At 45.3% G+C, this 27,822-nt stretch overlaps 1 protein-coding gene across 5 annotated transcripts in view; it reads left to right on the top strand.

The window, feature by feature from the left end:
* The window catches only part of LOC106609678 (oxysterol-binding protein-related protein 8), a 164,427-nt gene that overhangs the window by 38,816 nt on the left and 97,789 nt on the right, over positions 1–27,822 (top strand). The window contains exon 1 of one of the 5 annotated variants that reach the window (XM_045722313.1): positions 11,869–12,104. The exons of 3 other annotated variants lie outside the window; for them this stretch is intronic. In XM_045722313.1, the coding sequence (XP_045578269.1) occupies positions 11,924–12,104 (181 nt within the window). In that variant the 5' untranslated portion in view covers positions 11,869–11,923. Of the gene's footprint in view, positions 1–11,868; positions 12,105–27,822 lie in introns of those variants that run through there. One more of the 5 variants, XM_045722317.1, reaches the window with a different exon arrangement.

The raw sequence follows: 27,822 nt of genomic DNA, 5'->3' as shown, positions 1-27,822 counted from the left end.
CCAACCCCTCCTCCTCCTGCTGTGTGTACTGTGTCACCTTCCCACTCCACAGACACCAACCCCTCCTCCTCCTGCTGTGTGTACTGTCACCTTCCCACTCCACAGACACCAACCCCTCCTCCTCCTGCTGTGTGTACTGTGCACCTTCCCACTCCACAGACACCAACCCCTCCTCCTCCTGCTGTGTGTAGTGTCACCTTCCCACTCCACAGACACCAACCCCTCCTCCTCCTGCTGTGTGTACTGTCACCTTCCCACTCCACAGACACCAACCCCTCCTCCTCCTCCTGCTGTGTGTACGTGTCACCTTCCCACTCCACAGACACCAACCCCTCCTCCTCCTGCTGTGTGTACTGTGTTACCTTCCCACTCCACAGACACCAACCCCTCCTCCTCCTGCTGTGTGTACTGTCACCTTCCCACTCCACAGACACCAACCCCTCCTCCTCCTGCTGTGTGTACTGTCACCTTCCCACTCCACAGACACCAACCCCTCCTCCTCCTGCTGTGTGTACTGTTACCTTCCCACTCCACAGACACCAACCCCTCCTCCTCCTGCTGTGTGTACTGTCACCTTCCCACTCCACAGACACCAACCCCTCCTCCTCCTGCTGTGTGTACTGTCACCTTCCCACTCCACAGACACCAACCCCTCCTCCTCCTGCTGTGTGTACTGTCACCTTCCCACTCCACAGACACCAACCCCTCCTCCTCCTGCTGTGTGTACTGTGTCACCTTCCCACTCCACAGACACCAACCCCTTCCTCCTCCTGCTGTGTGTACTGTCACCTTCCCACTCCACAGACACCAACCCCTTCCTCCTCCTGCTGTGTGTACTGTCACCTTCCCACTCCACAGACACCAAGCCCCCTCCTCCTGCTGTGTGTACTCTGCAGCCTGCTACAATAAGTGAGTCATTATTAGTGGATGTAAGTTGTTAATGATTCTGGGTACATAAGTCATTTTCATCGACAGATCAGTGATCTGAATTCATTCGATTATTGCTGCATGTTTGAAATGCAGTGTTTTGACCTTTAATTGTGCATCAAGGCTTATCTAGAGAGAACGTTTAAAAAAATCGAGATATATATCGGGAATCGCCTATACATAAAAACAAAAATGGAGCTATGATTTTTAGGCCTTATGGCTCAGCCCTCAGCCTTCTGCTATTGGAGAAACAGTATCTCAATTTAATCATAATCCTCGTTGGCTTTTCTTGCAGCGGATGTGAAGGCAATTAACTCCAGATGACTCCTGTGATGACAGAACAGGCTGTCTCTCCTCAGGGGTTTAACACACTGGCATCAGTGGGATTATACAGTAACAGGACAAAGACTCTGTCTGAGCCTCCTGACTGGCGCAGCGGTCTAAGGCGCTGGAGGCGTCACTACAGATCCGGGTTCCATCCCGGGCTGTGTTGCAGCCGGCCGCGACCGGGAGACTCATGAGGCGGCACAGCGTCGTCCGGGTTAAGGGAGGGTTTGGCTGGCTGGGATGTCCTCGTCCCATCGCGCTCTAGCGACTCCTTTTGGAGGCCAGGCGCCTGCACACTGACTTCGGTCGCCAGCTCTCCCGAATCCGTATGGGACAAGACTGTAACTACCGAAATTGGGGAGAAAAAGGGGGTAAAAAGTACCCCCCAAAAATAAATAAAAAAACCCTGTCTTCGTCCCAAATGACACCCTATTCCTGATGGAGCAGTACTTTAGACCAGAGCCCTATCGGCCAAAGTAGTGCACTATATAGGGAATAGGGTGCCATTTGGGGCAGATATCCTTTCTATTCCAATCATTTATTATTATATTTGTAATTTTTTTTTGTCATTTAGCAGACGCTCTTATCCAGAGCGACTTACAGTAGTGAATGCATACATTTCATTTCATGGATTTTTTTTGTACTGGCCCCCCGTGGGAATCGAACCCACAACCCTGGCGTTGCACACACCATGCTGGCGTTGCAAACACCATGCTCTACCAACTGAGCCACAGGGAAGACAATCAGCTAATGAGGGAGCAGGTTAGACTTTAATTGTTGGAATATTTCAGTGTGGGAGTTTCTCTGAATGGTCTCCTGAGACTGTGATGCTGACGAAGTGTGTTCCTACGGTCCACAAATGACAAGAGCTGCTGTTGTGGCATGACTGTGCAAGACTCACCAGTGGGTTTATTGTGGATGGCGTTTCTTGCTGTTGTTTACTGAAACATGAGAGGGATTAGCAGCCAACACAAAAACAAAGATCAGGGTAGCTGGGATTGGCTCCAACAGACTGTCCCAAATGATCTGCACAGTAAGGAACAGTTTATTGAAGGCTTTCAGTGGTCTGGGCTGGAGTCCAGTTTCTGACAGACCACTTCCAGCATCTTCTATTAGGCTGCTTCCCTTAGTCACTTATACTAGACCTGACACACACACACACACACACACACACACACACACACACACACACACACTCCTACTGCAGTACCAGTAGTTTGAGTAATAAAGGTCTTCCCATGATGGTGAACAGAAGAAGAAAGGAAAGTTTTCTTCTCTGTTTGTAACATTGAAAGAGAGGAAGAGTCCATAAGAAAGGCCTCTTGATGTCTCTTCCCTGGTTGACAACAGATCTAATTCTACAGTTATATAGGGCACAACACAGCCCTAATTGATTGGTTGACAACAGGTCTAATTCTACAGTTATATAGGGCACAACACAGCCCTAATTGATTGGTTGACAACAGGTCTAATTCTACAGTTATATAGGGCACAACACAGCCCTAATTGATTGGTTGACAACAGGTCTAATTCTACAGTTATATAGGGCACAACACAGCCCTAATTGATTGGTTGACAACAGGTCTAATTCTACAGTTATATAGGGCACAACACAGCCCTAATTGATTGGTTGACAACAGGTCTAATTCTACAGTTATATAGGGCACAACACAGCCCTAATTGATTGGTTGACAACAGATCTAATTCTACAGTTATATAGGGCACAACACAGCCCTAATTGATTGGTTGACAACAGGTCTAATACTACAGTTATATAGGGCACAACACAGCCCTAATTGATTGGTTGACAACAGGTCTAATTCTACAGTTATATAGGGCACAACACAGCCCTAATTGATTGGTTGACAACAGATCTAATTCTACAGTTATATAGGGCACAACACAGCCCTAATTGATTGGTTGACAACAGGTCTAATTCTACAGTTATATAGGGCACAACACAGCCCTAATTGATTGGTTGACAACAGGTCTAATTCTACAGTTATATAGGGCACAACACAGCCCTAATTGATTGGTTGACAACAGATCTAATTCTACAGTTATATAGGGCACAACACAGCCCTAATTGATTGGTTGACAACAGATCTAATTCTACAGTTATATAGGGCACAACACAGCCCTAATTGATTGGTTGACAACAGGTCTAATTCTACAGTTATATAGGGCACAACACAGCCCTAATTGATTGGTTGACAACAGATCTAATTCTACAGTTATATAGGGCACAACACAGCCCTAATTGATTGGTTGACAACAGGTCTAATTCTACAGTTATATAGGGCACAACACAGCCCTAATTGATTGGTTGACAACAGATCTAATTCTACAGTTATATAGGGCACAACACAGCCCTAATTGATTGGTTGACAACAGGTCTAATTCTACAGTTATATAGGGCACAACACAGCCCTAATTGATTGGTTGACAACAGGTCTAATTCTACAGTTATATAGGGCACAACACAGCCCTAATTGATTGGTTGACAACAGGTCTAATTCTACAGTTATATAGGGCACAACGCAGCCCTAATTGATTGGTTGACAACATATCTAATTCTACAGTTATATAGGGCACAACGCAGCCCTAATTGATTGGTTGACAACATATCTAATTCTACAGTTATATAGGGCACAACGCAGCCCTAATTGATTGGTTGACAACAGATCTAATTCTACAGTTATATAGGGCACAACGCAGCCCTAATTGATTGGTTGACAACAGGTCTAATTCTACAGTTATATAGGGCACAACGCAGCCCTAATTGATTGGTTGACAACAGGTCTAATTCTACAGTTATATAGGGCACACCACAGCCCTAATTGATTGGTTGACAACAGATCTAATTCTACAGTTATATAGGGCACAACACAGCCCTAATTGATTGGTTGACAACAGATCTAATTCTACAGTTATATAGGGCACAACACAGCCCTAATTGATTGGTTGACAACAGGTCTAATTCTACAGTTATATAGGGCACAACACAGCCCTAATTGATTGGTTGACAACAGGTCTAATTCTACAGTTATATAGGGCACAACACAGCCCTAATTGATTGGTTGACAACAGGTCTAATTCTACAGTTATATAGGGCACAACACAGCCCTAATTGATTGGTTGACAACAGGTCTAATTCTACAGTTATATAGGGCACAACACAGCCCTAATTGATTGGTTGACAACAGATCTAATTCTACAGTTATATAGGGCACAACACAGCCCTAATTGATTGGTTGACAACAGATCTAATTCTACAGTTATATAGGGCACAACACAGCCCTAATTGATTGGTTGACAACAGATCTAATTCTACAGTTATATAGGGCACAACACAGCCCTAATTGATTGGTTGACAACAGATCTAATTCTACAGTTATATAGGGCACAACACAGCCCTAATTGATTGGTTGACAACAGGTCTAATTCTACAGTTATATAGGGCACAACACAGCCCTAATTGATTGGTTGACAACAGGTCTAATTCTACAGTTATATAGGGCACAACACAGCCCTAATTGATTGGTTGACAACAGATCTAATTCTACAGTTATATAGGGCACAACACAGCCCTAATTGATTGGTTGACAACAGGTCTAATTCTACAGTTATATAGGGCACAACACAGCCCTAATTGATTGGTTGACAACAGGTCTAATTCTACAGTTATATAGGGCACAACACAGCCCTAATTGATTGGTTGACAACAGATCTAATTCTACAGTTATATAGGGCACAACACAGCCCTAATTGATTGGTTGACAACAGATCTAATTCTACAGTTATATAGGGCACACCACAGCCCTAATTGATTGGTTGACAACAGATCTAATTCTACAGTTATATAGGGCACACCACAGCCCTAATTGATTGGTTGACAACAGGTCTAATTCTACAGTTATATAGGGCACAACACAGCCCTAATTGATTGGTTGACAACAGGTCTAATTCTACAGTTATATAGGGCACAACACAGCCCTAATTGATTGGTTGACAACAGGTCTAATTCTACAGTTATATAGGGCACAACGCAGCCCTAATTGATTGGTTGACAACATATCTAATTCTACAGTTATATAGGGCACAACGCAGCCCTAATTGATTGGTTGACAACAGGTCTAATTCTACAGTTATATAGGGCACAACGCAGCCCTAATTGATTGGTTGACAACAGATCTAATTCTACAGTTATATAGGGCACAACGCAGCCCTAATTGATTGGTTGACAACAGGTCTAATTCTACAGTTATATAGGGCACAACGCAGCCCTAATTGATTGGTTGACAACAGGTCTAATTCTACAGTTATATAGGGCACAACGCAGCCCTAATTGATTGGTTGACAACAGGTCTAATTCTACAGTTATATAGGGCACAACGCAGCCCTAATTGATTGGTTGACAACAGGTCTAATTCTACAGTTATATAGGGCACAACACAGCCCTAATTGATTGGTTGACAACAGGTCTAATTCTACAGTTATATAGGGCACAACACAGCCCTAATTGATTGGTTGACAACAGGTCTAATTCTACAGTTATATAGGGCACAACACAGCCCTAATTGATTGGTTGACAACAGGTCTAATTCTACAGTTATATAGGGCACAACACAGCCCTAATTGATTGGTTGACAACAGGTCTAATTCTACAGTTATATAGGGCACAACACAGCCCTAATTGATTGGTTGACAACAGGTCTAATTCTACAGTTATATAGGGCACAACACAGCCATAATTGATTGGTTGACAACAGGTCTAATTCTACAGTTATATAGGGCACAACACAGCCCTAATTGATTGGTTGATGCTGTAGATGTCTCTCAGCATGAGAATGGACAGGGTAAGAGCCCCCTCCTCTGGTCCTTTTCATCTGACACGGAACAGTAACTCTGGACGCCCTCGCCACGCCCTGAATTATCAAAAAGACAACCCAATAAAAGAGGGGCATTTTTATCTGAGTGGGATCGAAAACGGGCATTTTTGCAATGTTTTTCCCACCACTGTCCATTCAGTTTGACTGTGGCAGTCTGACAAAACCCCCCAAAATCCCATCTATATATATATATATCTGTATCTGTATCTCTGTATATGTATGTATATCTGTATATTTGTCAGAGGCCTAATACCCGGCTGGCCTCCCTCAGACAGTGTTATTATGGCTGAATGTCTCTCTGTCTAGGGATGCCTCCCTCAGACAGTGTTATTATGGCTGAATGTCTCTCTCTGTCTAGGGATGCCTCCCTCAGGCAGTGTTATTATGGCTGAATGTTCTCTCTGTCTAGGGATGCCTCCCTCAGGCAGTGTTATTATGGCTGAATGTCTCTCTGTCTAGGGATGCCTCCCTCAGACAGTGTTATTATGGCTGAATGTCTCTCTCTGTCTAGGGATGCCTCCCTCAGGCAGTGTTATTATGGCTGAATGTCTCTCTGTCTAGGGATGCCTCCCTCAGACAGTGTTATTAGGGCTGAATGTCTCTCTGTCTAGGGATGCCTCCCTCAGGCAGTGTTATTATGGCTGAATGTCTCTCTGTCTAGGGATGCCTCCCTCAGGCAGTGTTATTATGGCTGAATGTCTCTCTGTCTAGGGATGCCTCCCTCAGGCAGTGTTATTATGGCTGAATGTCTCTCTGTCTAGGGATGCCTCCCTCAGGCAGTGTTATAATGGCTGAATGTCTCTCTCTGTCTAGTGATGCCTCCCTCAGGCAGTGTTATTATGGCTGAATGTCTCTCTGTCTAGGGATGCCTCCCTCAGGCAGTGTTATTATGGCTGAATGTCTCTCTCTGTCTAGTGATGCCTCCCTCAGACAGTGTTATTAGGGCTGAATGTCTCTCTGTCTAGGGATGCCTCCCTCAGGCAGTGTTATTATGGCTGAATGTCTCTCTGTCTAGGGATGCCTCCCTCAGGCAGTGTTATTATGGCTGAATGTCTCTCTGTCTAGGGATGCCTCCCTCAGGCAGTGTTATTAGGGCTGAATGTCTCTCTGTCTAGGGATGCCTCCCTCAGGCAGTGTTATTAGGGCTGAATGTCTCTCTGTCTAGGGATGCCTCCCTCAGGCAGTGTTATTATGGCTGAATGTCTCTCTGTCTAGGGATGCCTCCCTCAGGCAGTGTTATTATGGCTGAATGTCTCTCTGTCTAGGGATGCCTCCCTCAGGCAGTGTTATTATGGCTGAATGTCTCTCTGTCTAGGGATGCCTCCCTCAGACAGTGTTATTATGGCTGAATGTCTCTCTGTCTAGGGATGCCTCCCTCAGGCAGTGTTATTAGGGCTGAATGTCTCTCTGTCTAGGGATGCCTCCCTCAGGCAGTGTTATTATGGCTGAATGTCTCTCTGTCTAGGGATGCCTCCCTCAGGCAGTGTTATTAGGGCTGAATGTCTCTCTCTGTCTAGGGATGCCTCCCTCAGGCAGTGTTATTAGGGCTGAATGTCTCTCTGTCTAGGGATGCCTCCCTCAGGCAGTGTTATTAGGGCTGAATGTCTCTCTCTGTCTAGGGATGCCTCCCTCAGGCAGTGTTATTATGGCTGAATGTCTCTCTGTCTAGGGATGCCTCCCTCAGGCAGTGTTATTATGGCTGAATGTCTCTCTGTCTAGGGATGCCTCCCTCAGGCAGTGTTATTATGGCTGAATGTCTCTCTGTCTAGGGATGCCTCCCTCAGGCAGTGTTATTATGGCTGAATGTCTCTCTGTCTAGGGATGCCTCCCTCAGGCAGTGTTATAATGGCTGAATGTCTCTCTCTGTCTAGGGATGCCTCCCTCAGGCAGTGTTATTATGGCTGAATGTCTCTCTGTCTAGGGATGCCTCCCTCAGACAGTGTTATTAGGGCTGAATGTCTCTCTCTGTCTAGGGATGCCTCCCTCAGGCAGTGTTATTATGGCTGAATGTGTGGCACAAAACCCAAAGCAAGTCAATATCCCCAATATTTGAATGTTTTATTTGAGGTGAACTATCCCTTTATACATAGTAATTTGAAGTCGGGTTCAGCGGAGTTCTCAGCACAGATTTGTTCTTTAATCTAATTAAAGTGGTTAGTATTATACTGCAAATGAGCCTCTGATCACTCGTTGTGGTGAATATGAAATGTTTGTTTGTCTGGAGTTTAGTAGGGGCAAATCTCTGTTCTTCTGTTGTCTCCTCCCTCCCTGAGTGTGAGAAACCGGCTAGGTTTTGTGGCGGTGCAAATCAACTTACTTTCTTTCTGCTTAGGCCTAACCCCAGGGCCTGTGTCCCTCTTCACAGGAATCATGACCCTTCTCAACAGGCTAAATTTATACTGTACCAGTATTTTTTTATTAAACCTTTATTTAACTAGGCAAGTCAGTTAAGAACAAATTCTTATTTACAATGACTGCCTACCTCGGCCAAACCCGGACGACGCTGGGCCAATTGTGTGCCGCCCTATGGGACTCCCAATCACGGCCAGTTGTGATACAGCCTGGAATTGAACCAGGCTCTGTAGTGACGCCTCTTGCACTGAGACACAGTGCCTTAGACCACTGCGCCACTCAGGAGCCCTGAAAGTATCTGTGTGCAGGTGGTGAATGAGACTGTATAGCATCACATGCAGTTTCTTTTCTTCAACAGTGTACCTCACTGATCTAGATTTAAAGGGGTGGGGTGTGGAAATTTAGCTCGCTAGTGTTTTTGCCACCAAATAAATGTTTTGGAATTTATGCAAATGTTTCTGTCTAGCGCCAGTCATTATGCTGGAATTTGCCTTATTGATGTAAAATGACATCTCTGGTACTTTTGAGACTGACTGGGTTCCAACCTGGGTCTCCTGTGCACCACAACATTGTGTTAGCCCACTGAGCTGAAGCCACTAGACTACTGAATGATGCTGGGAGGTCTTCAAGTTGAGACAGTTATGGTCAATGGAATGGCTTTTAAAGCAGATCACTTTTGGAGCGTTGATGGCCAGACCCAATCTCTGGATGGCGGGTTTCCAAACCGCTCTCAAAACAACCATGCTTTGCTATGTTTGTCCGTTGACGATACTTGCAGCCCGGTCTCAAAGGTGCAATTACCTTTCGTGAAATACACCTTGTGGAAGCAAACAGCTATATCACCTAGCGTTACTTAGCTCGTGTGGAAGGTCAGCAATAAGCCACTGAAGGAGTGCAAGCATCTATTGAAGTGGCTATCATCCCAACCACTTGTCTGACCCCTCTCTCTCACACCTTCTGTTCCTCTCTAGGCACAACCCACGCCAGATACAGGAAGTCATGCAGGCTTGTTGTTTCTATGGATGCATCACAAATGGTACTCTATTCCCTATATAGTGCACTACTTTTGACCAGGGCCCTATGGGATGCAGCCTGTGTCATCATGCCAGCTAGTGTTCAGCCTGGCCCTATGTAGAAAAGTCGGAAAACAAAATGTGTCTAATAATAGCTCAGTTTTCTCCCCATGTGATCACATTTAGTTTATGTGGAATGTAGATGGTTTTTGTCATATGATGCCCCCTGAAAAAATAAGATGCCTCATTCTGTACCCTTGGAGTTTAACCCTGACTTCAAAACAGGGCCTTCAGTGTAACCCTGACTTTAAACCAGGGCCTTCAGTGTAACCCTGACTTTAAACCAGGGCCTTCAGTGTAACCCTGACTTTAAAACATGGCCTTCATTGTAACCCTGACTTTAAACCAGGGCCTTCAGTGTAACCCTGACTTTAAAACATGGCCTTCAGTGTAACCCTGACTTTAAACCAGGGTCTTCAGTGTAACCCTGACTTTAAACCAGGGCCTTCAGTGTAACCCTGACTTTAAACCAGGGCCTTCAGTGTAACCCTGACTTTAAAACATGGCCTTCAGTGTAACCCTGACTTCAAAACAGGGCCTTCAGTGTAACCCTGACTTTAAAACAGGGCCTTCAGTGTAACCCTGACTTTAAACCAGGGCCTTCAGTGTAACCCTGACTTTAAAACAGGGCCTTCAGTGTAACCCTGACTTTAAACCAGGGCCTTCAGTGTAACCCTGACTTTAAAACAGGGCCTTCAGTGTAACCCTGACTTCAAAACATGGCCTTCAGTGTAACCCTGACTTTAAAACAGGGCCTTCAGTGTAACCCTGACTTTAAAACAGGGCCTTCAGTGTAACCCTGACTTTAAAACAGGGCCTTCAGTGTAACCCTGACTTTAAAACATGGCCTTCAGTGTAACCCTGACTTTAAACCAGGGCCTTCAGTGTAACCCTGACTTTAAAACAGGGCCTTCAGTGTAACCCTGACTTCAAAACAGGGCTTTCAGTGTAACCCTGACTTCAAAACATGGCCTTCAGTGTAACCCTGACTTTAAAACAGGGCCTTCAGTGTAACCCTGACTTTAAAACATGGCCTTCAGTGTAACCCTGACTTTAAACCAGGGCCTTCAGTGTAACCCTGACTTTAAACCAGGGCCTTCAGTGTAACCCTGACTTTAAACCAGGGCCTTCAGTGTAACCCTGACTTTAAACCAGGGCCTTCAGTGTAACCCTGACTTTAAACCAGGGTCTTCAGTGTAACCCTGACTTTAAAACAGGGCCTTCAGTGTAACCCTGACTTCAAAACAGGGCTTTCAGTGTAACCCTGACTTCAAAACATGGCCTTCAGTGTAACCCTGACTTTAAAACAGGGTCTTCAGTGTAACCCTGACTTCAAAACAGGGCTTTCAGTGTAACCCTGACTTCAAAACATGGCCTTCAGTGTAACCCTGACTTCAAAACATGGCTTTCAGTGTAACCCTGACTTCAAAACAGGGCTTTCAGTGTGGTCTTAAGCCCCTGACACCAGACCACGTTAGGCCCTCTGTCTATGCTCCTACTATCTGTCTCCTTTCTCCTTGAAATTCCGACCCTCTTTAAAGAATAATAAAATAAAACAGGGCATTCACCATGGTTGAATCTCTCCACCGTACCTCTACCTGCTGCACCCGCTCCTCCAGAGGCTCCTCGAAACCAGCCCAAATGAATGGCCTTTCCTTTGACCCAGTTGGCACTCTTCCAAGTTCACTTCTTTTTTGGGCTTTTTTAGTTGCCCCATTGATCACTTCATTGCTGGCAAATGAAAATGTATCGGGAGGAGAGGAGAGTCACACTGTTTTTATGAAACCACTTAAGACATCGTCCCCTCATCGTCCCCTCATCGTCCCATCTTAACTTGTTTTCTCTGCTGGGTCTTTGACTCAAGCTGTCAGACTAAATGGGGACTAGAGAATGGCCTGTGGTTTGCGGGGAAAGGTCCTAGCTAAGTAGGTGAATGGAAAAGAGCAACAGAGAAAACGGAAGCATTAATGAGGCTGAAGCGTGGCTGAACACCTAGTCGAGACAGAATAACATGGTGATGGTCTGAGTCGGTTGTTGTGTCTCCATTGGTCGCTCGCAGGGGTGTTGGTTTTGCTTTTTGATGGCTGGGCAAATCAGGTGGCCTGCTGGCAGTTATTGGTGCAGAAAGGCTTGGAATGAGCAGAGACACGGTGTCTGAGACAGTGTTGTTTTGATTTTGTGTGTGTGCATGCGTGCTCTCTCTTAGAGAGAATCAGAGTTACTGCGGGAAAACCAAAGGAGCTATTGAGAAAGAGAGAGAGCATACACAGGAAGATAAAAGGAGAGAGAGAATAAACAAGGGGGAGAGAGGGAGGGGTTGTGTGTGCACGAGAGAGCAAAAGACAGAACAGAATGCTCACCAGGGTAGCAGGGGAGAGAGAGAGAGAGGGAGGGACTCGTGCTCTCCAGCACGCTGTCTCTCGTTCCCTCTCCCTCCTCTCCAGTGTGTGTGAGAGAGCTCAGTTGTTGGTCGTACCAGGACTAGTCCTGTCACGCAGCAGCAGCCACGTCACCGCCAGGCAGCCCTCACAAGGTATGCATTTCCTCTCCTCTCTCAGAGCAAAACTAACACTGCCTTTCTGTCAAAGAAACACAAGGAAGAACAGTGGGTGGAGGAGGGTGAAGCTTAGCGGAAGCTTTGGGTTGTCTTGGATTGATATGTCAGTGGGTGTGTTCCTCTGCTTTCTTTGTTTGCAATTGTAGTTCCACTAGTAATGTAATTATTATTTTGCTACTGAACATGGGGAGTTGAGTTGTTCCACTGTATCTGCTTGTTTGTTGATGACTGTGTGGACACTGACTGCCTTCAGATCACAAACTTGGAAGAGTGCTCAGCTAGCCTAGGCATGCTAGTATGTGTACCCTGCTAGCATCTGAAGCTAACAGAGATCCTGTCATCTGGACAGCACAGCTGTGCGCTAACAATGTTGTCAGTGTTATCGTGTAGCAACGTTAGCATCACTCTGTTCAGTCCATTTCCTTTGTATGCTGTTGGGGAAATGCTGAATGGGGATGGCTGGGCTGAGAACTGATTACCAAGAAGTTGTGGATTAATCATAGACTGAGCTTCCCTTTGGCTTGTTTACTAGCGAAGGTCATGGAAGCAAGGTAGAAACAGAGAGAGTATTATACCTTACAGAACTATCTATAAGACGAGATACTCCCAGTTACAAAGTATGTGGACCCATGCTTGTCGAACATCTTATTCCTAAGTCATGGGCGTTAGTATGGAGTTGTTCCCCCCTTTGCTGCTATAACAGCCTCTACTCTTCTGGGAAGGCTTTCCGCTAGATGTTGGAACATTGCTGCAAGGACTTGTTTCCAGCCAAGAGCATTAGTGAGTTCTGGTGCTGATGTTGGGCGATTAGGTCTGGTTCGCAGTTGGCGTTCCAATTCATCCCAAAGTTGTTCGATGGGGTTGAGTTCAGGGCTCTGTGCAGGCCAGTCAAGTTCATTCACACGATCTCGACAAACCATTTCTGTATGGACCTCGCTTTGTGTACGGGGGAATTGTCATGCTGAAAGAGGAAAGGGCCTTCCCCAAACTGTTGCCACAAAGTTGGAAGCACAGAATCATCTAGAATGTCATTGTATGCTGTAGCGTTAAGCTTTCCCTTCACTGGTACTAAGGGGCCTAGCCCGAACCATGAGAAACAGCCACAGACCATTATTCCTCCTCCACCAAACTTTACAATTAGCACTATGCATTCGGGCAGGTAGCGTTCTCCTGGCCACCGCTATACCCAGATTCGTCCGTCGGACTGCCAGATGGTGAAGCGTGATTCATCACTCCAGAGAACGGGTTTCCACTGCTCCAGCTAGCTTTACACCGCTCCAGCCGACACTTGGCATTGCACATGTTGATCTTAGGCTTGTTTACGGCTGTTCTGCTATGGAACCCATTTCATGAAGCTCCTCACAAACAGTTCTTGTGCTGACATTGCTTCCAGAGGCAGTTTGGAACTCGATAGTGAGTGTTGCAACCGAGGACAGACTATTTTTACTCGCTCCGCGTTTCAGCACTCAGCGGTCCCGTTCTGTGAGCTTGTGTGACCTACCACTTCGAGGCTGAGCCGTTGTTGCTCCTAGACATTTCCACTTCACAATAACAGCATTTACAGTTGATTGGGGCAGCTCTAGCAGGGCAGACATTTTCCGAACTCATTTGTTGGAAAGGTGGCGTCCTATGATGGTGCCACTTTGAAAAACACTGAGCTCTTCAGTATTATATATTTTTATTTAACCTTTATTTAACTAAGCAAGTCAGTTAAGAACAAATTCATATTTATAATGACGGCCTACCAATGACGGTCTACCAAAAGGCAAAAGGCCTCTGGGATTAACATTTTTTTATAAACACAATATAAATATAGGACAAAACACACATCACAACAAGAGAGACAACACAACACTACATAAAGAGAGACCTAAGACAACAACATAGCAAGGCAGCAACACATGACAACACAGTATGGTAGCAACATAACAACATGGTAGCAGCACAACACATGGTACAGACATTATTGGGCACAGACAACAGCACAAAGGGCAAGAAGGTAGAGACAACAATACATCACACAAAGCAGCCACAACAGTATGGGCCATTCTACTGCCAATGTTTGTCTATGGAGATTGCATGGCGGTGTGCTCGATTTTAGACACCTGTCAGCAACGGGTGTGGCTGAAATAGCCGAATTCACAAATTTGAAGGGGTGTCCACATACTTTCCAGAACTATCTAGAAGACTATTTACTCTGTGTCATTCAGTTACTTTATAAGGAGTTTATCACCATGAGGATGTAGTTTTGGGGTCTCCGTTACTCACGAATGCCGTTCATTAGTGCTGTCCCAGCAATGGCTGCTGCTAAGACCCAACCGGAAGGGAGTTTTGACATTGGTTTCCTCCAAAATGTCACCCTATTCCCAATATAGTGCCCTACTTTTGACCGGTGTCTATAGGCACTATGTAGGGAATAGGGTGTAATTTAGGACAATACCAACAGTCTGTGTCTGAGTGTGTGTAATCAGATTGTTAGCATTAGGCCAGTTGCACTGTGTACATTGATTGGAAGCGTGAGGGGATTGGTCAAATGACTCTTCTTCTCTCAGAGTAGGGAATCTCTGGATTGGGTGACAGCACTGGCAGAGCTTTTACTGACCAATAGGGTTGTAACGGTGACCTGGCAGAGCTCTTGCTGACCAATAGGGTTGTAACGGTGACCTGGCAGAGCTCTTGCTGACCAATAGGGTTGTAACGGTGACCTGGCAGAGCTCTTGCTGACCAATAGGGTTGTAACGGTGACTTGGCAGAGCTCTTGCTGACCAATAGGGTTGTAACGGTGACTTGGCAGAGCTCTTGCTGACCAATAGGGTTGTAACGGTGACTTGGCAGAGCTCTTGCTGACCAATAGGGTTGTAACGGTGACTTGGCAGAGCTCTTGCTGACCAATAGGGTTGTAACGGTGACCATATAACTGTGGTAGTAAACAGACCCAAGATAGGCTTATGAAACCATTTTGAGGTCATACAAAAATGTCAAGAGGAAATGTGAACTCTGCTGAAGCTGGATGGGTAGTACTTTAACTGAAAGTCTATATAGCAGTTTAGGACTTTATATTGATTCCTATCTTGTGTTGACTCTCTCTGCAAAGCCACAACTGCTTTGTCTATAAGCACTCCTCTACATTCGGCTAAAGGGTGTACTATGTGCATGACAGAAACAGGTGGTGAGATGGGGTTTTGGTGTGAACTTTCCTTTCTGATGTTTCCAGTTACTTCAGGCCTTTTGTTGTGAGAGTTAACAATCAACCCAATCACGAGAAAGAACCGAGAACCAAGGGGATAGAATCAGGAAGCCTTTGACAGATATCAAGCCATTATCTCAGTTTGCATTTGATATGAGCTTGAATGCGAGCAGAGGAAGCTCAACAGTCCAGAGGTGATAACCTGTCGTCATAGACACCTTAATCCAGGCCTTGTTCTGTTGTTCACATCCCCTCTGTCATCCCCTCTGTCATCCATGGCTGTTCATCCTCTCTTCAACCTCTCCAGTTCTTCCTCCCTCATCTCTCCCTCATCGCTACAGCCCCTTTCATCACCCTCTACCTCCAGGGTGGACGTGTCTGCCATCTCCAGGCTGTCATTGAGCCTCTCCCTCCGGACCCCCAGCATCGGACCCCTAGCAGAGCTGAAACTCTAGCCTACTCTGGGTCTGAGACGGTCCACCTGAGAGGTTGTTCTCCCTCTTCCTGCCATAGTCCAGGAAATGGCGAGGCTGTCTCACTAGGTGGCGGATTAGGGTAAAGTTGCCCCTAGATGCTGATCTTGGGTCAGTTCTGCATTTCCCCCACTCACACAGATATTCTATACATTGGCCTCTTGGTCTCCCCTTCCCCAGAGCCTGGGTCGTGACTCGTGTTCATCATACACCATACGGACGAAAACGTACTGAAACAGGGAGGGACTACCTGAACTTCTCCAATAAGAAACGTTCCTTTTCATTTCCTGTTGCAAACTGTTTTCAAGCATTCTCCGCTGCCTGCCCTAATAAACACAACCCTGGACAAGAGGCCTGACATCTTCAGGTTCATTTCAGATAGAAGAAAAGAGACGTTTGTGGTTTGTTGGCTGGCGTGTACTAGATTAGCCTGGTTTTCCTGGAGCTACTGTGTCTGTTTGTGGGTTTCCTGCTCCACCATGTTGGGCTGATTTCCCTTCCTCCACCGCCTTGTCCCAGTTGCTCTGAGGTCAATGATAACATGCCACAGTCTGCAATCTGATAAACACTGTTCCAAGCTAGGAATACGTCCCAGATAACTGTGTCCTCACTATTTGGCCATGCTAGTAGGTACAGTCCCTAACAGTAACTCATAACTCCTGTCCTTGGTAGCGTTGGCCATTTAGTGATTGACACCCACAGCTCGTGAAACACGGATAACACCTTTCGTCCGAGGCACCATGATCTAAATCTGTCACCCTGGGAAGCAGGTCGATGATGCATCACCTCCTCCGCCAGACGGTTTCAGGCACATCCCCAATTCCCACTTTGCCAGCCTCCCTCCCTGTTGGCTATAGGCCTTAATATCCAGTTCATCTCCCTCCTCAGGGTCGACGGTGTGGAGCTCTCTGCTCGCTCTCCACGGCTTGTCCCCTGTGTGATAGCTCTCCTCTGGGTTGTCAGACGTGTGGAGTGAGATTGTTGCTGACACCTCACCACACACCATCAGTTCTCTCTTACAGCCATGAGCAGTCCCAGGTTGCATCTGAAATGGCACCCTATTCCCTTCTGTCTAGAGCCCCATGGCCCCTGGTCATAAGTAGTGCACTACGAAAGAAATAGGGTGCAATTTGAGATGAAGTACTAGTCCCATCATCTCAGTGTCAACACCTATCTCTCTCTTTATGGCCCTGCCTGGACTTCCTGTCGAGGCCTGCCCCCACAGTCAGGAAGCTCTTCTAAAGGTTTTAAGGTGAGCTCCCACTTCTGGACTTTCTCAGTGAGAGATTATTCAAATTCAACAGGAGTTCAATGAGTCAGCGCTTGTCTAGACATTTCAAGTAAACTTTTGTTCAACTTTTTATATTCCTCACCATTGTGTGGGACGTTGAAATGTCATTTGATATAATGATACAGTACCGCCATGTCCAGTCAAAGTCAAACAGAGATTTTTTTACTTTGTGCGTTGTGTTTTTTCAATTGTGTTTGTTGACTGGTGCTTGGCTCTGGTGGTGGCTGTGGACAGTATCTTGGCTGGCGTGCTGGGTGTCGGTGAGTGCTTTTATTTATGGGGGCAGTCGGTGCTTTTCTACACCGGCTGTATATCAGGAGAGTAGCCCTTCCCCCTGCTCAGTGGCCAAGCCAGCCTGAGTCAGACCCTCCAGCCCTCCTCTCCCCAGGCTCCAGCCCTCCTCTCCCCAGGCTCCAGCCCTCCTCTCCCCAGGCTCCAGCCCTCCTCTCCCCAGGCTCCAGCCCTCCTCTCCCCAGGCTCCAGCCCTCCTCTCCCCAGGCTCCAGCCCTCCTCTCCCCAGGCTCCAGCCCTCCTCTCCCCAGGCTCCAGCCCTCCTGTCCCCAGGCTCCAGCCCTCCTCTCCCCAGGCTCCAGCCCTCCTCTCCCCAGGCTCCAGCCCTCCTCTCCCCAGGCTCCAGCCCTCCTCTCCCCAGGCTCCAGCCTTCCTGTCCCCAGGCTCCAGCCCTCCTCGCTCCAGCCTTCCTCTCCCCAGGCTCCAGCCCTCCTCTCCCCAGGCTCCAGCCCTCCTCTCCCCAGGCTCCAGCCCTCCTCTCCCCAGGCTCCAGCCCTCCTCCACCAACAGTATATCTGTAATTTCCCATGAAGAGAAAACGTCCCTTACATTAATGCTTGCTCTTCCACTGGTTTCTCACTCTAAAGCACTGCAGTAGAGAGATCATTGGATAGTGGATGCACTTCAGTATCTCCAAACCTTTCCAAATCACTATTATCTGGCTTTAGAGTTAGCCTTGAGTATATTGACCTCTAACTTTAGAGGTCAGCTTAGCCTTTTAGATGTTCCCTCGCCTTCTAGGCTTTAAAAAATCCCTGCCCTTTTGTACCTGCTGACATAAATGTTTAGTCTGGTGGTGTTGACCAGGCTTGATGTAAATGGTTAGTCTGGTGGTGTTGACCAGGCTTGATGTAAATGGTTAGTCTGGTGGTGCTGACCAGGCTTGATGTAAATGGTTAGTCTGGTGGTACTGACCAGGCTTGATGTAAATGGTTAGTCTGGTGGTGTTGACCAGGCTTGATGTAAATGGTTAGTCTGGTGGTACTGACCAGGCTTGATGTAAATGTTTAGTCTGGTGGTGCTGACCAGGCTTGATGTAAATGGTTAGTCTGGTGGTGCTGACCAGGCTTGATGTAAATGGTTAGTCTGGTGGTGTTGACCAGGCTTGATGTAAATGGTTAGTCTGGTGGTGTTGACCAGGCTTGATGTAAATGGTTAGTCTGGTGGTGCTGACCAGGCTTGATGTAAATGGTTTAGTCTGGTGGTGTTGACCAGGCTTGATGTAAATGGTTAGTCTGGTGGTGTTGACCAGGCTTGATGTAAATGGTTAGTCTGGTGGTGCTGACCAGGCTTGATGTAAATGGTTAGTCTGGTGGTGCTGACCAGGCTTGATGTAAATGGTTAGTCTGGTGGTGCTGACCAGGCTTGATGTAAATGGTTAGTCTGGTGGTACTGACCAGGCTTGATGTAAATGGTTAGTCTGGTGGTGTTGACCAGGCTTGATGTAAATGGTTAGTCTGGTGGTGCTGACCAGGCTTGATGTAAATGGTTAGTCTGGTGGTGCTGACCAGGCTTGATGTAAATGGTTAGTCTGGTGGTGCTGACCAGGCTTGATGTAAATGGTTAGTCTGGTGGTGCTGACCAGGCTTGATGTAAATGGTTAGTCTGGTGGTGTTGACCAGGCTTGATGTAAATGGTTAGTCTGGTGGTGTTGACCAGGCTTGATGTAAATGGTTAGTCTGGTGGTGTTGACCAGGCTTGATGTAAATGGTTAGTCTGGTGGTGCTGACCAGGCTTGATGTAAATGGTTAGTCTGGTGGTGCTGACCAGGCTTGATGTAAATGGTTAGTCTGGTGGTGTTGACCAGGCTTGATGTAAATGTTTAGTCTGGTGGTGTTGACCAGGCTTGATGTAAATGGTTAGTCTGGTGGTGTTGACCAGGCTTGATGTAAATGGTTAGTCTGGTGGTGTTGACCAGGCTTGATGTAAATGGTTAGTCTGGTGGTGTTGACCAGGCTTGATGTAAATGGTTAGTCTGGTGGTGTTGACCAGGCTTGATGTAAATGGTTAGTCTGGTGGTGCTGACCAGGCTTGATGTAAATGGTTAGTCTGGTGGTGTTGACCAGGCTTGATGTAAATGGTTAGTCTGGTGGTGCTGACCAGGCTTGATGTAAATGGTTAGTCTGGTGGTGCTGACCAGGCTTGATGTAAATGGTTAGTCTGGTGGTGCTGACCAGGCTTGATGTAAATGGTTAGTCTGGTGGTGTTGACCAGGCTTGATGTAAATGGTTAGTCTGGTGGTGTTGACCAGGCTTGATGTAAATGGTTAGTCTGGTGGTGTTGACCAGGCTTGATGTAAATGGTTAGTCTGGTGGTGTTGACCAGGCTTGATGTAAATGGTTAGTCTGGTGGTGTTGACCAGGCTTGATGTAAATGGTTAGTCTGGTGGTGCGACCAGGCTTGATGTAAATGGTTAGTCTGGTGGTGCTGACCAGGCTTGATGTAAATGGTTAGTCTGGTGGTGCTGACCAGGCTTGATGTAAATGGATAGTCTGGTGGTGTTGACCAGGCTTGATGTAAATGGTTAGTCTGGTGGTGTTGACCAGGCTTGATGTAAATGGTTAGTCTGGTGGTGCTGACCAGGCTTGATGTAAATGGTTAGTCTGGTGGTGTTGACCAGGCTTGATGTAAATGGTTAGTCTGGTGGTGTTGACCAGGCTTGATGTAAATGGTTAGTCTGGTGGTGCTGACCAGGCTCCAATGCCTCTCCTGCCTTACTGCGGCGCCAGAGTGTTGACTTTGCAGTCGTGCGGATCGCTGACCCGTGTGGATCCATTTGTCTAATGTTTGACGGAGAAGCTTCTTGAGTGTTTTTTCACGAGGCTGACCGCGGCAGTCTGGAAAGCACATGAACCTGCTGAGGGAGGGGTTTTGACTAGCGTTTAACTAGCGACCACAGGCACAGTCTGTCTGCTTTGTTTGGCCTTCTGAGGTCATTACCACAGCTCTAAATGTCCTGTTAAACCACATACACATGGTACAGAATGGTCCTGAGAGGAGTTCAGGAGCCGTATGTATCAACCTCCTTCAGTAGAAGTGCTGATCTAGGATCATATGTATCAACCTCCTTCAGTAGAAGTGCTGATCTAGGATCATATGTATCAACCTCCTTCAGTAGAAGTGCTGATCTAGGATCATATGTATCAACCTCCTTCAGTAGAAGTGCTGATCTAGGATCATATGTATCAACCTCTTTCAGTAGAAGTGCTGATCTAGGATCAGATGCCTCCTGTCTACTGAGCGCAAACTTGAACGTTGTGAAAATTCTGTGCAACTTCCGGCTCTGTACCTGCTTTAAGTTACAGTTTTAACGGTGGCCAAGTAGGCTACTGTGGCTATTTGATTATAATGTTGGCCTACCGGAGTGGCCTACCATCAAAAACAATGGAGAAATATGCATCCCATTAAATGTTTATATGGAATTAATGTTCTATCGTTCAGCCTAAAGTAACAGTCAATGTGTGGTGTTCAATATAGGCCTACATTCCATGAGACTTTTGAAAATAACACGCAGGGCTTGACATTAACCTCTTTATCCACTTGTCCTTCGGACAAAAAGGTGAGTGAAAATGTTGTGTTTGATGCAAGAAACCACTTTACAAATTAAAATATATTTATATTCCCATACCATTATTACAAATTATACTACCTTTTGCTTATTGGCTACTTAGCTTATTCAAGACATCTCAAAACACTTCCCCTTTTAAGACATCAAAAAACAGTCTTTCAAACTGAGTGGCACATATATGGCAATGGCTATTTGCATATTTTATTTATTTGACCTTTATTTAACTAGGCAAGTCAGTTAAGAACAAATTCTTATTTTCAATGACGGCCTAGGAACAGTGGGTTAACTGCCTTGTTCAGGGGCAGAGCAACAGATTTGTACCTTATCAGCTCGGGGATTCGAACTCCCTACAACAAAATATCTTGCACAGTTAATTTTGCATGCTAAGTCTTGCATATATATATTTTTTCTTCGGTATATTACATTGAAAGTGACTAATTGCGTTGATTCGATCACATTTCCCACAGTATAGCGAAACGTTGATAGTGTTAATAACTAAAGGGGAATATAATAAGATGCCATTTGGGAAGGTGTTTTGATACTTTGATGGGGTGTGTTTTCAGGCTCCGTTGCCAGCGTTCCATCACGCCCAAGTGGGCATGGAGAGACAAAGGAAGCACCACAGGTAGCAGTGGCAAGTGGTCAGGACTCTGAGCAAAGGATCCTGGGATAGATAGGGTCGATAGGCCTCCAACCAACGTGGCGTTCAGAACATTCAATAGGAGCGGCGGTGGAAACCTGACCAGCAGGGCCACGGGAATGTACATCAATCTAACACTCTCACCCGCTGGCACTCTCCAGTCCCTAAGAAACCTCTCTCTCGCTCTCTCTCACATGACTCCTACAATCTCCCTGAAAATATAGCATGCTATCAAACAACAAGGACATTAACCGCGACAATAACAAGCTATTTTGACTTTGGCGAGCAGCACCGCTACTGATTAACCAAATGAAAGACACTTTGTCAGAAAATTCTTTCTACAAGCCACATCAGGACAAGTCCTTCAGATGGTTTCCATGTGTTTGATAACGTTCCGATCCCTCCATTCCAGACATTATTATAAGCTGTCCTCCCCTCACCAGCCTCTGAAAGCAGTACACTAACAACAAGTACAAGCTGTGGTGCTGGCCTTATTGCCTCCTTGTCCAGGAATGTTTACAGGAAGTTCATTACACATTAATGACACCAACCCAGAGGGGAACACTATCTGGCTGGCCTGGCTGCAGGCATGTGATGACTGAGTCCTCCGTTCAGAGGCTTGAGAAAAGCCAGGGCCTCTGGTGTTTCCAGCCACTCAGAAACTAAAGCACATGACCATTTTTATTAGAACCTCTTCTTTTATGTGATTTAGGTGTTTAGGGACATTTTGGAATGAGAGAGACAGGAAGTGAACCAAGCCTTTCTGTGTTTCATCCTGAGCCATACAGCCTTGTTAGGTATCCCTGCTCTGGATAGGGTGCACGCTAGCTGTTGAGTGAAGACGCTGATCTTGGGTCAGTTTAGCATTTTCTCCACTTATGGTTAAGGTTTGAATTGGGGGAGGGGACACTGATCCTAGATCTGTACCTAAGAGAAACTTAAACCCGGAGCATGCACAGTAAAGGTGCCTGATAAACATCTGACAAATTACTTGTGTTAAGTTTCCTTGATCCTGGACGAGCCTCAAATATGTTACGGCCCAAGTTATCTACGTTACAATACATGAACCACAACAAACCTTTGGCCGATATGAAGAAACGCCACCCAACCATGGCTGAGTAAGATGGATGCCCCTCTAGCCTTGCTCCCACACACACATACATACACACACACACTTTCTTCCCTGGAGGGACTCACACACCGTTAACTTGTACACAGCCCCTGGGAGGAAGAGTAGCCATGCCCTATCACTCTCACTGGGCTCTGCCGTAGCAAACAGCTGCTGATGACTCTGCTGGTTGTAGCATCCTGTGTTGCTAGCAAACCCTGCACCTCTAGCGCTTCATTTGATCTCTCTTCCTACAGAGAACAACTAGAAATGTTCCTTCCGTTCCTCTCTTTTCCTCTCGCTTTCCTTCTGTCTCACCTCTTTCATCCTATTCCCAGTGTTTGGACTACTTCTGACCAGCCCATATATAAATTGTGCACTCTATAGGAGATAGGGTGCATCCTGGGCCACTGCTGATGAGTGAGGGGAGCGTCATTGGACGGTCCGCCGTGGGTAGTCTAAGACGATTATAAATCAAATCAAATGTATTTATATAGCCCTTCTTACATCAGCTGATATCTCAAAGTGCTGTACAGAAACCCAGCCTAAAACCCCAAACAGCAAGCAATGCAGGTGTAGAAGCACGGTGGCTAGGAAAAACTCCCTAGAAAGGCTGGAACCTAGGAAGAAACCTAGAGAGGCTATGAGGGGTGGCCAGTCCTCTTCTGGCTGTGCCGGGTGGAGATTATAACAGAACATGGCCAAGATGTTCAAATGTTCATAAATGACCAGCATGGTCTAATAATAATCACAGTAGTTGTCGAGGGTGCAACAGGTCAGCACCTCAGGAGTAAATGTCAGTTGGCTTTTCATAGGCGATCATTCAGAGTATCTCTACCGCTCCTGCTGTCTCTAGAGTTGAAAACAGCAGGTCTGGGACAGGTAGCACGTCCGGTGAACAGGTCAGGGTTCCATAGCTGCAGGTAGAACAGTTGAAACTGGAGCAGCAGCATGGCCAGGTGGACTGGGGACAGCAAGGAGTCATCAGGCCAGGTAGTCCTGAGGCATGGTCCTAGGGCTCAGGTCCTCCGAGAGAGAGAAAGAAAGAAAGAGAGACAGAATTAGAGGGAGCATACTTAAATTCACACAGGACACCGGATTAGACAGATATAACAGACTGACCCTAACCCCCTGACACACAAACTACTGCAGCATAAATACTGGAGGCTGAGACAGGAGGGGTCAGGAGAAACTGTGGCCCCATCCGATGATGCCCCCGGACAGGGCCAAACAGGCAGGATATAACCCCACCCACTTTGCCAAAGCACAGCCCCCACACCACATTATACAATGGCTTCATCTCAAATGCCACACTATTCCCTACAAAGTGCACTATATAGGAAGGAAATCGGGTGGGACGTATCAATCCTTAGATTAGATCAACATTATCATCCCATCAGGGGGTCAAAGAAAAAAGACTAAAGACACAATACATAAAGACTGAATGATGGACAATGACATTCATATGAATAGTGCAATAGGCCACAGCACTCCAAGTTTACATCACCATTGTTTACATCGCTCTATTGTTTACCTTGTTGTTGTCGGCCCTGTCTTTGACGGTATGAACATCTTACAGCGTGACATTAAAGACTACCTCTCACACTGTCGGTGGATCATCTCTGTGTTGATGTTGTAAAATCACTAGACTTGGCTTTCAGAAAAGATGTGCATCTTTAAGATACAGTGGAAAGATGCCTCGGTGGGTGATCATAGTGAACCAAGGGAAATGGGTCAGAGATGTTTAAACATGATGTAATATGCCATGGCGTTCTGTCTCACAAGTTCCTGTTCATCTGTTCTGGGGCAGGATGGAGGAAAACCGTTCAAGCCTAAGCTTGGGAAAATGCTAGGTTACACATCGGGATGAAATGGGAAGTTTAAAGGAAATGCTGTGATGGAAGACAAAGGCTAGATGCTACAGGATTGTGTCTAAATAGTCTCCTGAAGCAATACCACAGGTAGAGATGATACTGTTTTCATGAGTAAGGTAACGTTGTCCCCAGGCCTGGACACTGATCTTGGGCCTGTTTTTAATTCCCACTTATGGGAATTGGGGGAGGGGAAGCTGATCCTAGATCTGTACCGAGGGGAAACTCTGCTCAGTAATTCTGCAATATCATTCTCTCTTATTTGCTGAATTTCAGTAGATGATAAATCCTAACAAAAAGGTTAACCCAATGAGTGCCACCGCGACGCCGGCGCCATTTGGACTTCTTAACCCCTTTTAAAGCTACAGACTTCTGGGTACCATTGGATTAGTAACTTCTGCATCCATTGGTACCAGCCGTTAATTAGTCTGTGGTCAACGGGGGCTGAGCTAGAGCGGCGTTTGTGAGACAAGATCTTTTTACAGAAACATCTATAGAGTCTGAATGGTTTGAGCTGCAAACTATTAAAAGCTATCTATGAAAACTAATCTCACGAACACGCACATGTAACATGTTTTGCTCTATGATGCCCACAAGCTACACGAGTGATTAGAAGGTAATGGGTTCTTCTACATAGAAGATCATAGGAAATCCCAGGACATAGTGTCTATAATACTGGAATAAGCTCACATAGTTGATGTCACAAACTCCAAACTCCACACAGTTGTCACTGACTAGTTGGATATTAATTTCCCATTGAGTAAACAATTTCTGTACTTACAGCATTCATATAAATTCATTCAGTTTTTTGCTTTGGCGGACCTTGTTTTTTTAATTGTTTCTTTGTCAATAAAACTCATGAATGCAACTGTTTGCCAAATTGTTTTGTGTTTTACATGTAGCTCTGGTTCTCCTGAGATTTTTTGTTGTTAAACACTTCATTTTGATGCTAAATACACTGAATAAAAATATAAACACAACATGTAAAGTGTTGGTCCTATGTTTCATGAGCTGGAAAAAAGAAAATCCCAGAAATGTTCCATACACACAAAAAGCGTATTTCTCTCAAATGTTGTGCACACATTTGTTTACATCCATGTTAGTGAGCGTTTCTCCTTTGCCAAGATAATCCATCCACCTGACAGGTGTGGCATATCAAGAAGCTGATTACACAGCATGATCATTACACAGGTGCACCTTGTGCTGGGGACAATAAAAGGCCACTTTAAAATGTGCAGTTTTGTCACACAACACAATGCCACAGATGTCTCAAGTTTTGAGGGAGCGTACAATTGGAATGCTGACTGCAGGAATGTCCACCAGAGCTGTTGGCAGAGAATGTAATGTTAATGTATCTACCATGAACTGCCTCCAACGTCGTTTTAGAGAATTTAGCAGTACTTCCAACCGGCCTCACAACTGCAGATCACGTGTATCTGAGGAGTATTTGTGGGGAAAAAACACGCTCTGATTTGCTGGGCCTGGCACCCCAGTAGGGGGGGGGCTGGCTCCCCAATGGGTGGGCCTATGCTCTCCCAGGCCCACCCATGGCTACGCCCCTTCCCAGTCATGTGAAATCCATAGATTAGGGCCTAATGAATTTATTTCAATTGACTGATTTTCTTATATAAACTGTAACTCAGTAAAATCTTTGAAATTGTTGCATGTTGCGTTTATATATTGTTTCAGTATATAAGGCCTGGACATGCAGATGAATGAAAAGCAGATTTGTTTTCTGGAGTCTCAGATACGGTTAACATCTGACTTTATTTAATATTTAGTTTGGCATCTCTGGACTGATAGGGTTAACAACTGACTTTATTTAATATTTAGTTTGGCATCTTTGGACTGATAGGGTTAACATCTGACTTTATTTAATATTTAGTTTGGCATCTCTGGACTGATAGGGTTAACAACTGACTTTATTTAATATTTAGTTTGGCATCTCTGGACTGATAGGGTTAATATCTGACTTTATTTAATATTTAGTTTGGCATCTCTGGACTGATAGGGTTAACAACTGACTTTATTTAATATTTAGTTTGGCATCTCTGGACTGATAGGGTTAACATCTGACTTTATTTAATATTTAGTTTGGCATCTCTGGACTGATAGGGTTAACATCTGACTTTATTTAATATTTAGTTTGGCATCTCTGGACTGATAGGGTTAACATCTGACTTTATTTAATATTTAGTTTGGCATCTCTGGACTGATAGGGTTAACATCTGACTTTATTTAATATTTAGTTTGGCATCTCTGGACTGAAAGGATTAACAACTGACTTTATTTCATATTTAGTTTGGCATCTCTGGACTGATAGGGTTAACAACTGACTTTATTTAATATTTAGTTTGGCATCTCTGGACTGATAGGGTTAACAACTGACTTTATTTAATATTTAGTTTGGCATCTCTGGACTGATAGGGTTAACAACTGACTTTATTTAATATTTAGTTTGGCATCTCTGGACTGATAGGGTTAACATCTGACTTTATTTCATATTTAGTTTGGCATCTCTGGACTGATAGGGTTAACATCTGACTTTATTTCATATTTAGTTTGGCATCTCTGGACTGATAGGGTTAACATCTGACTTTATTTAATATTTAGTTTGGCATCTCTGGACTGATAGGATTAACAACTGACTTTATTTAATATTTAGTTTGGCATCTCTGGACTGATAGGGTTAACAACTGACTTTATTTAATATTTAGTTTGGCATCTCTGGACTGATAGGGTTAACAACTGACTTTATTTAATATTTAGTTTGGCATCTCTGGACTGATAGGGTTAACATCTGACTTTATTTAATATTTAGTTTGGCATCTCTGGACTGATAGTGTTAACAACTGACTTTATTTAATATTTAGTTTGGCATCTCTGGACTGATAGGGTTAACATCTGACTTTATTTAATATTTAGTTTGGCATCTCTGGACTGATAGGGTTAACATCTGACTTTATTTAATATTTAGTTTGGCATCTGTCAGTGTCGGCACAGAATGTTGTTATTATGCTTGTCTATGCAGGGGAAATCTTGGTTCCGCATTCCTAACTTACTTTCCCTAAAAGGCACCCTACTCCCTTTATAGTGCACTACTTATAGTGCACTACCATATGGATCCTGGTCAAAAGTAGTGCACTATATATAAAATAGAGTGCCATTTTGGACGCAGTACTATTTATGACATTTCTTTTCTCACCTGGTGGTCACTGAACCCTCTCCCTCTTCAGATGAAAGCTCCAAAAACAGACACAGAAAA

This window comes from Salmo salar, chromosome ssa07, assembly GCF_905237065.1.
Source record: "Salmo salar chromosome ssa07, Ssal_v3.1, whole genome shotgun sequence".
Classification (NCBI taxonomy): Eukaryota; Metazoa; Chordata; class Actinopteri; order Salmoniformes; family Salmonidae; genus Salmo; species Salmo salar.
Note: the sequence above shows the minus strand (reverse complement) of the source record. Positions and strands in the feature narration are given on the sequence as shown.